The 19,021-nt window shown below is 35.5% G+C and overlaps 1 protein-coding gene across 9 annotated transcripts in view; it reads left to right on the top strand.

The window, feature by feature from the left end:
• Positions 1-19,021, top strand: part of NBEA (neurobeachin) — a 680,995-nt gene that overhangs the window by 206,393 nt on the left and 455,581 nt on the right. For 8 of the 9 annotated variants that reach the window (XM_054506303.2, XM_064586203.1, XM_064586202.1 and 5 more), the window contains exons 18-23: positions 3,402-3,510; positions 8,901-8,982; positions 9,850-9,973; positions 10,799-10,991; positions 13,340-14,356; positions 16,374-16,591. In XM_054506303.2, coding sequence (XP_054362278.1) covers positions 3,402-3,510; positions 8,901-8,982; positions 9,850-9,973; positions 10,799-10,991; positions 13,340-14,356; positions 16,374-16,591 — 1,743 coding nt within the window. The remainder of the gene's footprint in view (positions 1-3,401; positions 3,511-8,900; positions 8,983-9,849; positions 9,974-10,798; positions 10,992-13,339; positions 14,357-16,373; positions 16,592-19,021) is intronic. The other variant, XM_064586204.1, reaches the window with a different exon arrangement.

Here is a 19,021-nt window from a genome sequence, read left to right as displayed (position 1 = left end):
TTAAATATAAAAGCTTTTAACACCCATCATTTCAGCAAAAGAATTTATTCTAAGGAAATAGTAATGGATATACTCAAAGATTTACCTATAAGGGCAAAATTTTGTTGATGGTAGAAAAAAATTGGAAATAGCATAAATGCCAACAGTAGTGAATGGGTATATTATGCTGCATACTTATTATATTTAATGATTGAATATTCAAGATAGGATATATTGTTGATTTACAGGAAAAAAGCTGTAAATTACCTATGTAGAATTATTTTCATTGTATTGATACCATGTATATTTGTCATCTATATTTATATGCATAGTAATTCATCTAGAAGAACACAAACTGTTACTTTATAATGATTTTCTCTGGGTTATGGAATCATGGGTCTCTTTTACCTTTTTCTTCTTCCAACATATGGTCTGAGTTTGTTATAAGAAATATTTTTTGGCCATCCAGAAGAAAAGCTGGGTGGTTTTGTGAAGAAGAAAATTGGAGTCTGTTTTCATTGGAATGTTTAGTAAGCTAATAAATGTGTAATGTGTATGAGATTGAAAGGTTACCCTTTTTTAAATAAGATTACATTCTTAATTCAAGCGGACAGAAATCCTATAAAATTCAAAGGTGTGCAAATTGGAACTAAAAGCCTGAAGTCTGTTTAGGTCTTAAAGTTAAGTAGGGTCAAGATGTCAGTTTCTCTCATATATGCCCTTTTGAAGCCTTTCAGAGCTGAATGCATAGAGTTGGGTCTTTCATTAGGGATTCTGTGGGAAACAAAATCATGTGATTCATAGCACAGCCACACTCTGCCTGAGATATAATGGATGGCATTTTTGGCTATCTCTTGACTGCTGTGCAGCAAAATTTATTGGTAAACATTGTTTTAAAGCAAACTGCAGGAGGAAGCTGACCCATCTCTTCTCTGGTATATGCAGAGCATTCTTCACGTCCCTCTCCCCCCGCCAAGCCTAGACTATAGCTGTTCTGTAAACATTTACATCGTGGGAGGTAATCAGGAGGGCATGAATTTCATTAGTAGTTGAAACTGTACTGGTGCAGGTAAGAGATTACTGTAAATTCCTAATTAGGCTATTCTACATAGCCTAATTTGGATAACTTTTACCAGCTTCATGTATCAGAGAGATATATTAAGGGATACACTTTGGCTTTTTTTTTTTTTTTTTTTCTCTCTTGATTAGGAGCAAATAAAAGTCAGTCCTCCCTGCCTTGGATGTAGCTTGAATTGGAAAAGACTTAAAGCCTTCCCCTCTATAATCCCATAGTATCCATTAGTCCTGGTTTATTTTCTAATGACCAGTTGACTTTTTAAATCTTATTTATTAAGTGTTTTGCAAACACAGCCACAAGAAACCTAAGCTTTGGGTTTAGGTTATTTTGCTGTTTCCCTCCCTGGACTGAGGAGGATTAGGTGAGGTGAGACAGCTGCCCTGTGTCTTTTGTTGTGCAATGTGGAGCTTGGAGGCTGATGTTAGAAAAGAGGATTTCCAGGGTGCCTGAGTGGCTCAGTTGGTTGGGCAGCTGCCTTCGGCTCGGGTCATGATCCTGGAGTCCTGGGATCGAGTTCTGTGTCGGGCTCCCTGCTCGGCGGGGAGTCTGCTTCTCTCTCTGACCCTCACCCCTCTCATTCTCTCTCTCTGTCATTCTCTCTCTCTCAAAATTAAAAAATGGGATTAAAAAAAAAAAAAAAAGAGAGGATTTCCAGGTGAGCAGTATCCACGTAAATGGTTCATTATTTGATTTCTGTATTAATTAAGGTAACAATGGCTGCTCTAACAGACAAACAATGAAATTTTACTTATTGAACTAGTAGTTTCTTTCTTGTTCACTGAAAATCTAAATGGGTGTTCCTCAGCAGGCAATTTTCTTGCAAGCTGTGATTTAGAGACCCAGGTTACTGCTACCATCTTGTGCCTCCCTGTTTTCATCATGTGGCTCCTGTGTTTCTGCCTTGGGGAAAGAGCATGAAAGACATGCATGAGTGCTATTCTACTGACCTGGCCTGAAAATGGCTCATGACTTTCCTGCTCACATTCCACTGGCTAAAACTCAGTTAAATGGTCACACCTGGCTGTAACAGAGGCTGGAATTAATAGTATAGTTGTGGACTCAGGAAGAAAAGAATAAGAATTGGTGAATACTCGCCAGTTTAAATCATAGATCTGAACAGGGAACAATAGAAAATCAAAGTGATAAATGAAGTATCTTGGGTTGAGAGCCAAGAAGATCAGATCTTGAATTCTAAGACAGTGACACAAATGAGAGGCATATAGCAATTCCCTGAGCTAGAGCCAAGTGTTGCAGAAAGCCTTGAGTAGAGCCTTCTATCCTATTTGTGGAGTTGGTGGGGGTGGTGGGTGGGGGGAGACAGTTAAATGAGCCAATAGTAAGTAACTAAGAAAGTTTTTTGGTGTTTTTTCTCTTTGTTTGGCTTTAAATCCAATGGCAGACCACAAATTCAAGCAATAATGAGTTCCCTTTACTTCTGTTGAATTATTTTGCTGTGTAATCCCAACATCAAACTGGAGTACTCACTTTTAGCCATAATTTTAAATTCTTTTTTTTTTAAAGATTTTATTTATTTATTTGAGAGAGAGAGAGAATGAGAGAGAGTACATGAGAGGGGGGAGGGTCAGAGGGAGAAGCAGACTCCCTGCCGAGCAGGGAGCCCGATGCGGGACTCGATCCCGGGACTCCAGGATCATGACCTGAGCCGAAGGCAGTCGCTTAACCAACTGAGCCACCCAGGCACCCTAATTTTAAATTCTTGATATTAAAGTTTATCATAGATTATTTTATAGACTTTAAATTTAGATATAAAGGACTTAAAAATTCTGTGGTCTCTGTTAGGGGAAACCAGTAGTTTTTGTTTTGTTTTGTTTTGTTTTTTTAAAGATTTTATTTATATATTTGACAGAGAGAGACACAGCGAGAGAGGGAACACAAGCAGGGGGAGTGGGAGAGGGAGAAGCAGGCTTCCCGCGGAGCAGGGAGCCCGATGCGGGGCTCGATCCCAGGATCCTGGGATCATGACCTGAGCCGAAGGCAGACGCTTAACGACTGAGCCACCCAGGCGCCCTGAAACCAGTAGTTTTAACCTAATAAAATAACTCCTAAATAGTTAATAAGAAATTTGAAAATAATAGCTGTCAACATTTATATAATTTATAACTTGTATATTTCACATTTTATTTGAGAAGTGTTTAGTATTGTAACTTTAGAAGATAGCTGTGGTATAAACTGTTATTTTTTTTGTAGATGGAAGTTAGTAAAAATAATTACCTCTATGATTCTGTATCTGCTTAATAGATTGTACTTTCTTATCCCAAAGTCATGTGATTAGAAAATCCAATGTATTTCATAGTATTTTGTTTTTTTCCCCCTTTTTCTCCAGGAGAAAAGTGGAAATTATGCATACTCATAGTCTTTTCACTCTTCTTGGAGAAAGGCTGATGTTGCATACAAACACTGTGACTGTCACCACATACAACACACTTTATGAGGTAAAAATAAAAAAATGTATGATGACAATTTAAAATGTATCTAGTGGGAAACCTATGTAACTGGGATCAGTAGTTGGTCAATTAATCAAAAAGCCAGTAATCTTTTTTTTTTTAAATGAACACATACTTACATTTTAAAATTTTATTTTAAAACATATCCGTGTACATTTATTTGCCAATCTTTTTGTGTTGGGCCAAGGACTTTTCTTTGAGTATGGGTTGGCTGATTGACTTGTGCAGAGTTTTTCTCACATGAATCACACCCGTTATGTATTATATGTTAGTTTTCTCCTCGCCCTCCGCTGATTCTTTCTGTCTGTCTCCTGTGCAATTACCAACAGTAACCTAGAGTTGATAGTGGGGTAAATTGTAGGTAAAAATTATTTGTAAAGGCGCTATTGGGAAGAAGCTTTAGATCTCATCTTTTCAATTCAGAAATCCTTTTCTCACCATTTCTAACAGATGGTCATATAGCTTGGGCTCAGTATTTTCTATGAAATGCAGAAAGCCAAATGTTCAATATAGCTGGGGAGGGCGAAATTTTCTGGTAAAGGGCCAAGTAATAGATATTTTAGGCTTTGGTGTAGTCTTAGTTTGGGCTGTAACAATACTATACACTGGGTGTATAAACAACAGAAATTTCCATCTCAGTTCTCAATGCTAGCAAGTACAGGATCAAGGCAGTGGCAGATTTGGTGTCTGGTGAGGCCTCACTTCACGGTTCATCAACCGTCTTTTTACTATGTCCTCACACGGCAGAAGCGTTAAAGGAGTTCTTAGGTGTCTTTCCTGAGGGCTCTGTGGCCCTACACACCACCTAAAAGGCCCCACATCTCCTAACCATCACACCGAAGATTAGATTTCAACATAGGAATTTGTGGGGACACAAACCTTCAGTCTGTAGCAGCAGGCTGGGTGGTGTCTCTGAAACTACTCAGCTCTGCAGCTGTGGCTCAGAAGCAGCTATAGACAGCATGAACCAGATGGGGGTGCTGCCCAATAAAACTGTATTGTATCTGTTTACAAAAACAGATGGTATCCGGACCAATACTTTGACCCCAGATCTGTCACATTACTTCACTAGCTGTTTTATTTCATCTTTTTTCTGTTTCATATTATCATCAGTAAATTTAAGAATGGCTGCCTTTTAGATAAATTAAAAAAACTCTTTTGCCTATCTCATTTCTAAGCTTAATATTGCAACTTTCAGTCTGTCATTCCTCTAATTACATGATTTATAAACTTATCCTTCCGAACATAGCTGTTGTCAGTAAGAGTAGTTTTTTAATATTGCTCCAATATTTGTCCTACAGAACTGAATAAGCAGAACTGAATAGAAAGGCCTACCGTATGCAAAGCATCTTGATACTGATATTATATTTCCCTAATAATAGTAACTATTTTGGGGGGCGTATTTCCTATGACAGTCACTTTGGTGTAAATACATACATTATCTCGATCCTTACAACAACCCTCTGAAACTTTTTTGTTGTTGTTGTTGTTGCCTTTTTAAACAGACAAACTGAGAATCACAGGTTAAACAATTTACTCTATGTCTCACCACTAATAAATGGTCATAAAATAGGCAGATTTCATAGTATCTGTGCATAAGGCAAAAAACGTCAATATCTACCTTCAGTGGACATTAAAGTCCTCTGAATAAAAACCTTGCTTCAGTATCAGATTAGAGCTCTATCTGGGTTTCTGTATTGGTTTTCTTAGACTAACCCCTCTGGTTAATGATTCCTATACATGTGTTTTTAAATCATTTTTTGCCTACATTTTTGACCCTCTGCTTGTTTTGACCAATTAGAGCAGAAAGTCTTTGTAGTCAGTGAAACGTTATATTAAAATAAGAATGTAGCATAACAATATAATATGTTGAATTTGAAAACATTATGTACCCTTAACCTTAAATAAAATGTCCTGTGTGTATATACATATATGTGTATTTCTATTAGTCAATAGCAAGTGCAGCAGCATTTTTACCTACCATCTATACTCATTAGCACTTTCTGAGTATCCAGATTTTAGTCTCTAATGATATTCTACAAAGCCAAGCTGTTGCTGATTCCATGTCTTAGTTGGAGAAAGTCTGGATAAGTTTGGATCTCCTGATACTGGATGTTGGATGTTGCAGATGAAGGAACTAACTTGCAAGGTCTCTGACCAATTTGGCAATAATATGTGCTTTTAAAGTAGAATAATAATCATGGTTTCTCAGAGTCCATAGTCTGAGAAACAAACTGACGGTTCTAGAGGGGAGGGGGGGTGGGAGGATGGGTTAGCTTGGTGATGGGTATTAAAGAGGGCATGTACTGCACTGGGTGTTTTACGCAAACAATGAATCATGGAACACTACATCAAAAACTAATGATGTAATGTATGGTGATTAACATAATAATAAAGAGTCAGACACTTAAAAAATAATCATGGTTAATTGGAAAGATGGGCTGAATTAATTATGATACTCTAAAAAGAAAAATTAACATAAGTATACAAAAAGTCAAAAAAGAAAGATGGTTATGATATGATTGGATAGCACTGTTGATCCCATAAAAAAGTAGATTGGGTGTTCAACATAAGCTTTAATACTACTAACAAATCAAATTATGTTATCAGACAGAATGGTGGATGATTAATTCTAGACCACCAAAGTTAAAATATTGCACTGCTTTGGATGGTGGCATCTGGTTGCAGAAAATTAACACTCATGTGATAGTTTTGAACTTAATTCTCATTAACATAGTAAGTGAAATTTAACTATAAAAAGAAAACTCAGCCTCAAAACCTGCATTGTGAGTTTGATTCCCCTTATGAGCATCAACCAGGGCTTGCACCCCTGGCAAGAAGCATTTGGTTGATAATCTTCAGTTTGAAAGCTCTTTTTACTTTCATTTTCTGTTATGGTTTGGGGAAATTACCTTAACCCCAAACAACGTGTCAAAATAAATATCATTACAACTGTAGAAAAATATAAAATCAAGTACAGAAATAATAAAGAACTATGTCAAACCTATGGTTTTGATAATGGTATTTTAGAATATGAGGTTTTTGCAAAGTTTTTAGAAGGCCAGTTAAGTTCTATGTTACTGTGATCTTTAAAATTCTACATGTGATAATGCCAATAATAGGATAAGCAACAACATTAAAGGACAAAGTGAGTTAGACCTTTTGGCAGTATATATCAGACAACATTGTATAAAAGATAAAAAGATGGCTATGGAAACTTAAAGTGTGGCTAGTGTGAATTGAGATGAGCTCTGAGGGTTAAGTACATTTTGGATTTCATGTCCATATGTGGCTGGTACCTTTTGTACTATTTTGTTTTTGTAGGGGCTGGGGTTACTTCCTATGCATATCTCTAATCAATACCAGTCAAACCTCCATGGCCCACCTTGAATCATATCCTTTCGTTAAAATGTTTACATCTATATTCATCTCTCCTTATTTATATCTCATTATTTCCCTCTCCTTTTTAAAAACTCACATAGGTTCTTAATGACAGTCTACCATGTTTTATTATTTAGCAGGATCATGTATTTATGCCTGTCTCTAGAGTATTAATTAATTGATTCGTGAAATATAGTTCCACCTAGCAACTATGTTTCTCATTCCAAACATGTAGCAGAGTGTGGACACATAAATGGCTCTTAATAAATACATGCTGGATTGAGTTTCTAAATATGTATTGGTAATTTTAAAAAGGCTCATATTGATAGTATTCAAAACACTTCACATATAGAGCCTTACTTATTTATCTTCCTAGCAGTTTTAGTAGATAGGCAAGGCAATTATTACCCTTATCTTTAGAAGTTCAAATAGGACTTAAGAAGGACAATATAAAATTGTAGACTCTTTGAGATTAGTTTTGTTTTCTGTATAATGAGATTTCTTCTTTTTGGGGTGAGAAAGTTTTGACTATTGTCTATCATGGGAAAGTATGGCCTAGTCTTTTTCCAAGCTTGTCTGCAGTTATTTTGCATCTATTGGTAACCAGAATTTTAGGGATTTTGTCCACTCGGCTGTAGGTCCACACCAGTGCTTTATTGGGCAGATTGGTGGGAAAATGTCTTGTAAGCATATGGCAACCACTGAATGTCCTTTAGCATTTTCAGATTCTTTGGGTTTTCAAAGAAATTTCTGTCAGCTCAATGTGATGAGTAGTGCATGTCTGTAGTATTCTGTTCAGAAAATTCTGAGGCACTGTTTAGTATTAACAAAGTGTTTAGTGAAAGTAAAGGTCTTATGCCCTATATTTATCATTTTAGTAATAGGTTAGCTTTTATTTCAAGTCAATACCTTTTTGATAAACATTCCTAATATATAATAAGTCAGTTTCCTATCTTCTTTTTCTTCCTTTTTCTCAAGTCTGAGCAGAAAGGTCAGAAAAATGCCACTGCTGGTGGATGTCGTGGTCTTTTTCTAATCAGATGGGATCATCTCTGGCTCATGATTACTTTCTCCATCCCCAACTTTTACAAAATAGCTATGTACAACTAGGCTCTCAACTAACTTTCATGGTTTATGCACAGATTTTGTACCTTACTTTAGGTTGAACTAAAAGTTTCATTCAGAACTTAGTATGTTAAGTTAAACAGGAAATTAAATCACTAGTATAAAATTACATCTTTATTAAGTATAGTCTCACTGGATATTTTATATTTGCGAGAATAGAGGTATACACAGTGAACAGTCATAGTATCCATTATTTATATATAATTCAGTTATCCATTCTTAAATTTCACAAATGTTTGAGTACGGGCACTGTGTCAGGCACTGTGCTGATTGCTAGGAATATAACAGTAAAAAAGATGTGTAAGAATCCAGCACTCATAGAGACTGAAAAATTAGAAAATGTTTTAGAATTCTGTTTTTCATTTGGTCAACTTTTTGTCATTTTTGTTATTGGAAAAAGTTTAAAGAAAAATTCATGGGTAAATGACAATGAGCCACATATTTAATAAAGATTTTTCCCTTGTCACACTTCATTTTGAAGTTAGGACCCAGGCTCAGACATTTTTTTTTATTTACTTATTTTCAGAGGTTTATTTTATTAATGATGACATAAAGAGTCATGTTTACACTTCATAATGTAAGTATATTAAGGATGTACACTGTGAAGGTATTTCAAACAGAATAAATTTTTGGATTTCCTAATTAATCCTTCCTACTAAAGATATTGGTTCTTTTTGTCTTTATCCATAATAAATAAAATTTGGAAACTAAAGAGTTAAAGAGTTTAGAAGATATAGAATGACTGGAAGACCCTTTAGAAGAGGATTTCATTTGAATTTGACAGAATTGACAGTTTTTGCAGATTCTTTGTATATTTTGAAATTATGATTTAAATTATTTTCTAAATGAAATTCAAATTCTTCATCTTTCAGATCTTGACAGAGCAAGTATGTACTCAAGTTGTACACAAACCACATCCAGAGCCAGATTCTACAGTGAAAATTCAGAATCCAAGTGAGCAAACAGCAATTCTTTTTATATTCCCTATGCTGTACTTTTCATCCCTGTGACTTTTTAATTTATAACTGGAAGTATGCACCTCTTAATTCCCTTCACCCATCTCATTTGCCCATCTTCCTACCCCCGTCTCCTCTGACAGCCACCTGTTTGTTCTCTGTATTTATGAGTCTGTTTACATTTATTTGTTTTGTTTTTAGATTCCACATGTAAGTGAAATCATATGGTATTTGACTTTTTTCACTTAGCATAGTACCCTCTAGGTCCATCCATGTTGTTGCAAAAGGCAAGATCTCATTCTTTTTTATGACTGAGTAATATTCTATTGTGTATATATACTACATCTTTATTTATCTGCCAGTGGACACTTAGGTTGGTTCAATATCTTGGCTATTATAAATAATGTAGTGAACATAGAGGTACATGTATCATTTAGAATCAGTGTTTTCATCTTCTTTGGGTCAGTACCCAGTAGTGGAATTATCGGATCATAACAATAATTCTATTTTAAATTTTTTGAGGACCCTTCATACTATTTTCCACAGTGGCTGCACCAAGTTGCATTCTCACAAACAGTGCATGAGACTTCCCTTTTCTCCACATCCCTCACCAACACTTGTTATTTCTTATTTTTTTGATACTACCCGAACAGCAGTTCTTTATTGTAATGTAGTAGTAATGTGGTAAATGGAAAACTAAATCAAAACTTTTCATAACCATCTCAATCATTATGGTGATTACCATAGTTTATGGTACTTTTAACTCGCCTACCATAAGGCTAAGTTGAAAATGAGTAAAACTTTTTGAGTGGAAGATATGATGCAGTTATAAGTCTTGACCTCTTTTTTTTTTGTTCATTTACAGTGATTCTTAAGGTGGTGGCAACTCTGTTAAAAAATTCTACACCAAGTGCAGAACTGATGGAAGTTCGTCGTTTATTTTTATCTGACATGATAAAACTTTTCAGTAACAGCCGTGAAAATAGAAGGTAAGCAGTTTCAGTACCATAATAAAACTTTATTCCATAATTATTTCCTCTCCTTTATCTTCAATCTCTTTCAAAACATTTGTCAAATCTTTCCCGTATTGCTAAATAATTATAATTATGAGAAAAGGCATTTTATGTTTCTTTGATATAATCTACATTCATTATATTTGTATTTGTTTTTATGTTTTTATTTGATTATGTGGATATTATATTTTAATCGTTTCTGTGAATATACATATTCACAAACCCTTATTTAAAATTCACCATTCCTTTTGGTGACACCCGTCTATTGTAATCATATATTTGCTCATATTCATCTATGCTTTTCTCAGTTTTTTTCTGTAACTGATTGTTGTCATGGCATTTTTGAGCTGGTTAGCTAAGACATGGGATACAATCTAAGGCTATGGTTGCTTCCTGAATCTTTAATTTCACAGATATTTATTGAGTGGTATGTATAAAGTACTGTGCTGTGCAGGTTGTCTTAGTATATAGTCTTGGTACAATTTAGTGGGGAAGATAACAAAACAATGATTAATGTATTATGTATTAAGTGCATTGTGAGTGGTACATATGATGAGGGAGTAAAGAAACGGTAGCTAAATCTGACTGGGAGAGTTAGGAAACCAATTTGAAATGATAATTTGGATTTTTCCAGGTAGAAAAATGGGAGGAAATCATTCCAGGTATAGAATATAGAATGTGCAGAATGACTGTGCATCTTGCTTTATCTAGGTCAGATCATATTTTCACTCTTTATCTAAATTTCAAAATAGTAAATTCTAATATAAACTAGGTGTTTTTAATGAGTTTTTTTCCCACTAGATGCTTATTGCAGTGTTCAGTGTGGCAGGATTGGATGTTTTCTCTTGGCTATATCAATCCTAAAAATTCTGAGGAACAGAAGATTACCGAGATGGTCTACAATATCTTCCGGATTTTGTTGTATCATGCAATAAAATATGAATGGGGAGGATGGAGAGTCTGGGTGGATACGCTCTCAATAGCCCATTCCAAGGTAACAAGAGATTTAGTATTTATAATCTGTGTTTCAGCTGTGGATTGAATGGCTGTAAACATTCATCTGGTGCCATCTTGTGGGCATTTTACATTATGGCCCATTCCTTTATCTCACCTTTCTCCCTTTTTTGTTTTTGGTTTTATTTTCTCTCTGTTCGTAAACTGTTAGAGCATGAAATATTTTATAGATCATTAAATTGAAACCCCAGGTTTATGAATTATGAATTTTAGACCCCAGAAGTAACCCCACATATACTTTATAGCTTGAGTCTGAGTCAATAGCTCTTTTACCTAAAACATACCTACCGGTTCTTAAAAGAATATTTCATGAAATACACTCTGAAATATACATTTTAAGACTTTTTAAAAGTAGTCAGAAATTGCCTTTATTTCCAAGTGAATCATAATTGTTTAATGGTATTTTTAATTGCATTATCTTTTTAATTCTAAGAATCTGTATATTTATATTTTAAATGTTATCTGATCATGGTAAGAGAAAGTAGTGGGTTAAAAGTAACAGTTGTGTACACATTAGATTCTGTAAGATTTCTCATTATGTGGTGTCATAGAAAAAGCATGGGTGTCAGAAGTTTGGCTTTTACTCCAGTCTATGCCACAATTCAGTTTTATGACTTTAGGAAATTCATTTAGTCCTTTTGTGCAGGGGTTAGAAACATTTTTTTTTTAATGTTTTTAAGATGTACAGATAGTAAATTTCTTAGGTTTGGGGAGCTGTACAGCCTCTGAAGCAATTATTTAACTCTGCCATGTAGTGTGAAAATAGCCATAGGCAATATGTAAAAAACTGATTATGGCTGTGTTCTCATAAAACTTTACTTACCGGAAGAAGTGATAAGCAGATTTGGTTCATGGGCCATAGTTTGTCAGCCCCCACATTTGGGACTTGATTTCCTCTTCTGTAAAATAAAGGGGTTTTGTATCAAGGTAATCTCCAAAGGAAGGTCCCTCTCAACATAAAATCCTGTTATCATTTAAGTATAAGTCAATATAATATGTGCCTATAAGGAAAGTTATTGAACTTTATTATTTTCAGTTTTATTTTTAGATTATTAAAAATTTATTTATTTGAGAGAGAGTGAGTGAGAGAGAGGGAGAGAGAGCATGAGCAGGGGGACCTGCAGAAGAGAGGGAAAAGCAGATTCCCTGCTGAGCAGGGAGCCTGCCTAGGGGCTAGATCCCTTGACTCCAGGATCTTGACCTGAGGCTGAAGACAGATGCTTAACCAACTGAAACACCCAGGCGCCCCTATTATTTTCAATTTTAGTAGAATTTTTTATTTCTATTAAAACTTACATTTTATAATATATTGACATTTTTTATCATTACATTAACAAATTTTAAAGTAGTATTTTATAAGAAAAAACATCACATTTTTATGAAATAATACATAATTATTCTTTTTTTTTTTTAAAGATTTTATTTATTTGAGAGAGAGAAAAGGAGAGATAGTGAGAGAGCACAAGCGGGGAGGAGAGGGAGAAGCGGGCTCCCTGCCGAGCAAGGAGCCTGATGCGGGGCTCGATCCCAGGACCCCTGGGATCATGACCTGAGCTGAAGGCAGATGCTTAACCAACTGGGCCACCCAGGCGCCCCATCATAATTATTATTATTATTATTATTTTTTAAGATTTTATTTATTTATTTGAGAGAGAACACATGAGAGGGGGGAGGGTCAGAGGGAGAAGCAGACTCCCTGCCGAGCAGGGAGCCCGATGCGGGACTCGATCCAGGGACTCCAGGATCATGACCTAAGCCGAAGGCAGTCGCTTAACCAACTGAGCCACCCAGGCGCCCCCATCATAATTATTATTAAACAAGTTTATATAAAGTAACCAATTAAAGTAGCTTATATAAAGATAAAATTGTGATGTTTTAATAGTTTAAAAATGTATATATTTATAGATATGTGTGATTTTTAAAAAATCTTAGTTAGAAGTAGGCACACATGTGAGTAATAGATGGTGAAAACTGATATAGCAATAGTACTTTGGATATTATATATTATTAGCTGATTTTCTGTTTTAGCTGAATTCAAATATGTAGAAGTTCAACTGGCATATTAGGTTAGAGTAACATTGAAATACTTGATCTAAAAGAAAAGATTACTGTACTTAAAACTTTAATGTTGTTAGTTTACAAGTCATCTAATAAGTCATATCTATTTTTGATGATTATTTCCAGTTACTTAATGGAACTTATCTTAAAATTATTTGAAATCTTAAAATTTTTGACACCATTTTTGCTTTTACCATAACTTTATTTGTATTTTTTTTCTTCTTGGTACGTATATAAAATGCCTTAATGTTTTCTTCACTTATTCCTAAGGTCACTTATGAAGCACATAAGGAATACCTAGCCAAAATGTATGAAGAATATCAGAGACAAGAGGAGGAAAACATTAAAAAGGGAAAAAAAGGGAATGTGAGCACTATCTCTGGTCTTTCATCACAGACTACAGGAGCAAAAGGTGGAATGGAAATTCGAGAGATAGAAGATCTTTCACAAAGCCAGAGTCCAGAAAGTGAGACAGATTACCCTGTCAGCACAGATACTAGAGACTTGCTCATGTCAACAAAAGTGTCAGATGATATTCTTGGAAATTCAGATAGACCGGGAAGTGGTGTACATGTGGAAGTGCATGATCTTTTAGTTGATATAAAAGCAGAGAAAGTAGAAGCAACAGAAGTAAAGCTTGATGATATGGATTTATCACCAGAGACTTTAGTAGGTGGAGAGAATGGTGCCCTTGTGGAGGTTGAATCTTTGTTGGATAATGTATATAGTGCTGCTGTTGAGAAACTCCAGAACAATGTACATGGAAGTGTTGGTATCATTAAAAAAAATGAAGAAAAGGATAACGGTCCATTGATAACATTAGCAGATGAGAAAGATGAACTTCCTAATAGTAGTACGTCATTTCTCTTTGATAAAATACCCAAACAGGAGGAGAAACTTCTTCCTGAACTTTCTAGCAATCACATTATTCCAAATATCCAGGATACACAAGTACATCTTGGTGTTAGTGATGATCTTGGATTGCTTGCTCACATGACTGGTAGTGTAGACTTGAGTTGTACATCAAGTATAATAGAAGAAAAAGAGTTCAAAATCCATACAACTTCAGATGGAATGAGCAGTATTTCTGAAAGAGACTTAGCGTCATCCTCTAAAGGGTTAGAGTATGCTGAAATGACCGCTACAACTCTGGAAACTGAGTCATCTGGTAGCAAAATTGTACCAAATATTGATGCAGGAAGTATAATTTCAGACACTGAGAGATCTGACGATGGCAAAGAATCAGGAAAGGAAATTCGAAAAATCCAGACCACTGCTACAACGCAAGTGAGTTACCCTACATGAGTTCTAAAAATGCTTCGAACAGATAATGAGTTGATAGCACCACAGCAGTTAAGAGTCATTTCTTACCAGCTACACCATGTTTATACTTAATTATGGTGCTATAGTAATTTATGGAATCAAATAGTGTGGTAGTATACATAAGAGACATTTAAAATACCTGAATTGTATTTCCAACTCTGCCACAATCTGTCTGTGGAACTTAGCTGAACCTCTTTGGGCCTTGAATTTCCTTAGACAGTACAAGAGGTTGTACTCGATTAAAATGTGACCTTTACGGGCTCTACCCATTCTAATAGGTTATGACACTGTGACTAAATTTACACATTTTGTACTCAAGATCTTCATTCTGAATACTTGATTAATTTTAACCTTTTAAAGCTTCAGGCCCAACCTTGTTCTGTGAATTATAGAAAAGAGGACTTAGAGCCCAGATTGAACAGATAAATGAAATGAAGGGTAAGGGGAAAGGGAATTGTTATTTATCAAGTGCCTACTGTGTTCCAGGCACTGTGCTGTATGTTTTCAGATTTAATCCTCACAATCACCCTGTGAGGTAGGTAATATGGCTGAGAAAATGTGCAGTTATTAGCAGTGAGAATTTTCTTTACAACCACTTGGATAGGAATCTGTTATGAGGAAATTAAAGACTCTTAGGCCTGGCGGTGAGGAAACGTTAGTGCTGCAGTTCTGGCCTCACCAGAATAAAGCTAAAAATAGATGCTGTTTTCTGATATGAATTTTAATTGTGGAGCTTTGAGTTTTAAGACTACTTCCTTGTTTTCTAAGCTAAATTACCTTATGGTTAGGAGTTGAAAAATAATTTTACACTTAATGATTTGTTTTTTGGTGTTTCCCCAGGTTTTCCACTCACCTTTTAATGTCCTCAAAGATAAAATTAACATGTTTCCATTAGAATTATATTATAAAAAGTAAACCATACATTTCTGGTGTCTTTGTACTCTAGTAACAATATTAATAATATATTCTGTGTTTGGAAAATAAAAACAGAAACAAAAAGTATCTTCTGTGTATGGGAAAGGTATTTTTATTTTTTCTCTATTAACTGCCAGTTTCCACTTTTTGTGGCAGTTGCACCACAGTGATAACTGGAAGGGAGTGGAGATACTGAATTAGGTAAAGACTTAAAAGAAAGGAAAGCATGATGCCTTGTTTTTATTTATTTATTTATTTATTTATTTATTTATTTATTTATTTATTTAAAGATTTTTATTTATTTATTTGACAGAGAGATAGGGAGAGCGGGAACACAAGTGGGGGAGTGGGAGAGGGAGAAACAGGCTTCCCGCTGAGCAGGGAGCCCAATGTGGGGCTCGATCCCAGGACCCTGGGATCATGACCTGAGCCGAAGGCAGACGCTTAGCGACTAAGCCTCCCAGGCGCCCCAGCATGGTGCGTTGTTTATTGAACGTGGTAATCACTGGGCTTGCCTGGTTTTCACTTAGAGTTTGTAGGTACTTTCTGGTTTTCTAACTTATCAAATAAATGTACTGTTTTTCTAAATTGAAGTATTGTGAGTGAAATAGACTTTGAGTTAACCTGAATCTGTTCAAGTAATATTTTTTAATCTTGTGTTTCCAATTATAGTTAGTTGATGATATATATCCAGTACACTTCAATGTGAGTTATATGCTCACTTTCCTAAGGAAGAAATGTGGTCTAATATGAAGACTCCATAAACAGGGGTAAAGAGGACTTGGTTTTCAGTGTGAACTCTGGTGTTAGACCTGAGGTATTTGATTACCTTGCATAGTTTTTGAAACAGCAAAATAAAAGTAATAACAGTATCCTCTTCAGCTCAAAAAGGTTTCTGTCCAGGGAATCACCAGATGAATAATACATGTAAGATACATAACCTACCAAAGTCATATGCAAAGCTTTACTCACTCACTTGATTATACTTTCTGTTTTCTTTTTGAAACAAAAGAAATTTTGAAAATTTCTCTTGCAGTCTACAAAAGTTCACCTTTTCTTTCTCTAGGCTGTTCAGGGCCGGTCTATTACACAGCAAGACAGAGATCTCCGCGTTGATTTAGGATTTCGAGGAATGCCGATGACTGAGGAACAGCGGCGCCAGTTCAGCCCAGGCCCACGCACTACAATGTTCCGTATTCCTGAGTTTAAATGGTCTCCAATGCACCAGCGACTTCTCACCGATTTACTATTTGCATTAGAAACAGATGTACATGTTTGGAGGAGGTAGAAATATTTCTTTTCTTAAATAAGGCAACTTTCACTGAAGAAAATGAGTATTTTAAATTAGTGACATCAGTTGATCCATAAGGGAATTATATCATTGAATAATCTCACAAATTGAATTTACTAAAAGTAATCCAATATTGAAATTTTATATAGAAACTTGAATATTTTCACACAGGTTATAAGGCCTAGGGCTCAAGTCAAAAGGTGTCCAAGAATTTAGGCTTAAGACAATTACAAAGCAAAATTTTGCCTATTCTATATATAAAAGAGATTTAGCAACAACAATAAAAAGTTTCAGTTTGGGTTCAAAGGTGTTTCCACATTTTTATTCTTCTGTTAAAATTAATACCATATACTAAATATATTCTTGGTAATAAGATTATAACATATAGTGTTAAAATAGAATTTAAAATCACCTTACAACATCTATTTTTAGAGCCTTTACCCTTAAAGTAGTTGGTATCAGCTCATATATAATCACTTAAAGAAAACAGTCTACATAAATTAAATCATCACTTAAGGAAAACAAAGTCTGCATAAATTAAATCATTACCTTACCTCACTTTCAGTTAATTTTCTAATAACAAATATGCAACAAATTAAGCAGTTATGAGAGTACGTCATTTATGTGTGCGTGCACATAAATTAGGAAGTTGATGGCTGTGACAGAGAACCCCACTGTCATTGACTTAAACAATCAGTGGCATGGTCTTCTCTGGACTGAAGGAGGCTTTGCCTAATTTTCCTTCTGAGATTCAAGGTGGCTGATTCAGCTCCCAGCACCAGTTCAACATAGGAAACTTGCCCAAACTAGAAGGCAGGGGCTCTTCTTCCTCCTTCATCCTTTTCTTCATTCCTCCTCTTCCTTTTTTCCCTCTCCTTCCTCCTCCTCTCTCTCCTCTTTTTTCGTCTCCCCATTGTTTCTTCCTCCTCCTCCTCTACTTTTTCCCTTTCCCATTCCTTACCCTCCCCTCCTTTCTTCTTTTCTAAAAGAAGCCCCTCAAGAAATCTCCCCCTTACCTCTTATGTGCCAGCAGTCAATCACCAGCAAAGGGGAATGGGATTATTAATAATGACTCTCCTATTTAGAGCAATACTGGTTAATAACCTAGTAGCTGGAATAAAGCCAACCTTTCCTATACCTGATCTAGCTCAACAATAGAACAAAATCTAGATTGTGTTAGCAGGGAAGAAGGAATAACTATTATGGAAAACAGTCAGTGTCTGCTACAGAAAGTTTTTACTTCTAATTTTATTTGATCAGTTTGTCCTTAGGCTACTCATGTGATAGAAACAATGGTCTTTCCATTGCTAGTGTTGTTATTTGCTAAATTACCTAGGGATGCTAAATAAGGAAACTGGAATACAATGAAATACATTACTGTTAACATGACTATCAATGGAGATATATAGTGTAACTTATTAATTACAATTATTAGTAGTCCCCAAATGAGAGATATTCAGCTTTCCTTCCTTTAACATATGATGGAAACATAACATATACATAGATACCATGTGTCTCTGTTCTCTTTCACGAGCTGTCCATAAAATTCCCCAAACAGAATTTTACGTAATTTAATTTTTTAAAAGATTTTATTTTTATTTGAGAGAGAGAGCACGTGCACAAGCAGGAAAGGGGAGAGGGGCAGAGGGAGAGGGAGAGGAAGAAGCAGATTCCCTACTGAGCAGCGAACCTGATGCAGGGCCCATCCCAGGACCCTGAGATCATAACCTGAGCTGAAGGCAGATGCTTAACCGACTGAGCCATCCAGGTGATCCTAATTTAATTTTTTAAAAGATAGCACTTACTTTTAGGATTGGGCAAACATCTTGACATCTAAGATGTCATAGATGATAGTTTACATTTGTAAAGAGTGAGAATCATTGACTTAAAATTGATCATGCTAAAGATTGAGTATCAGCTAAAGAAGAACTGATATCTGGCCTTCCATTCAGTTGCTGATGCTTTTTCTTCAGAGAATTTATCCTTAACCAGTGTTAGATAATCATGTTCTCTCTCGTCTTGCCACCGTCATGTGATATGAAAAGAAGCATGACTAATTCTTTTTGCTATCAGTAAGATACATCATGAGCAATGGAAGGTCTTTTTCTTATTGTAAATATTGTGAACATTACTTAACTTCACACACAGAAGAAAGTGGCCACAGCCCTCCTAGTGAACTAATGCTGAGTCCTTGGAGTGAATGATGCCTCAGTTGGTTTCACTGTGTTCTTGACTGGATCGGTTACAGTGTTTAAGTCCTATAACACTTTGCCTTGTTTCCAACATTGGAGTAGCCACTACATACCAGATACCATTGAATTCCTATAAAAATTGGATGAGTTTTGGGTGCCTGGGTGGCTCAGTTGGTTAAGCGACTGCCTTCGGCTCAGGTCATGATCCTGGAGTCCCGGGATCGAGTCCCG

The sequence above is a fragment of the Mirounga angustirostris genome, unplaced genomic scaffold, assembly GCF_029215605.1.
Source record: "Mirounga angustirostris isolate CCGP_5_RB_7025 unplaced genomic scaffold, mMirAng1.0.hap1 SCAF_3, whole genome shotgun sequence".
Classification (NCBI taxonomy): Eukaryota; Metazoa; Chordata; class Mammalia; order Carnivora; family Phocidae; genus Mirounga; species Mirounga angustirostris.
The sequence above is the reverse complement of the archived record's forward strand: the minus strand, read 5'-3'. Positions and strand labels throughout refer to the sequence as shown.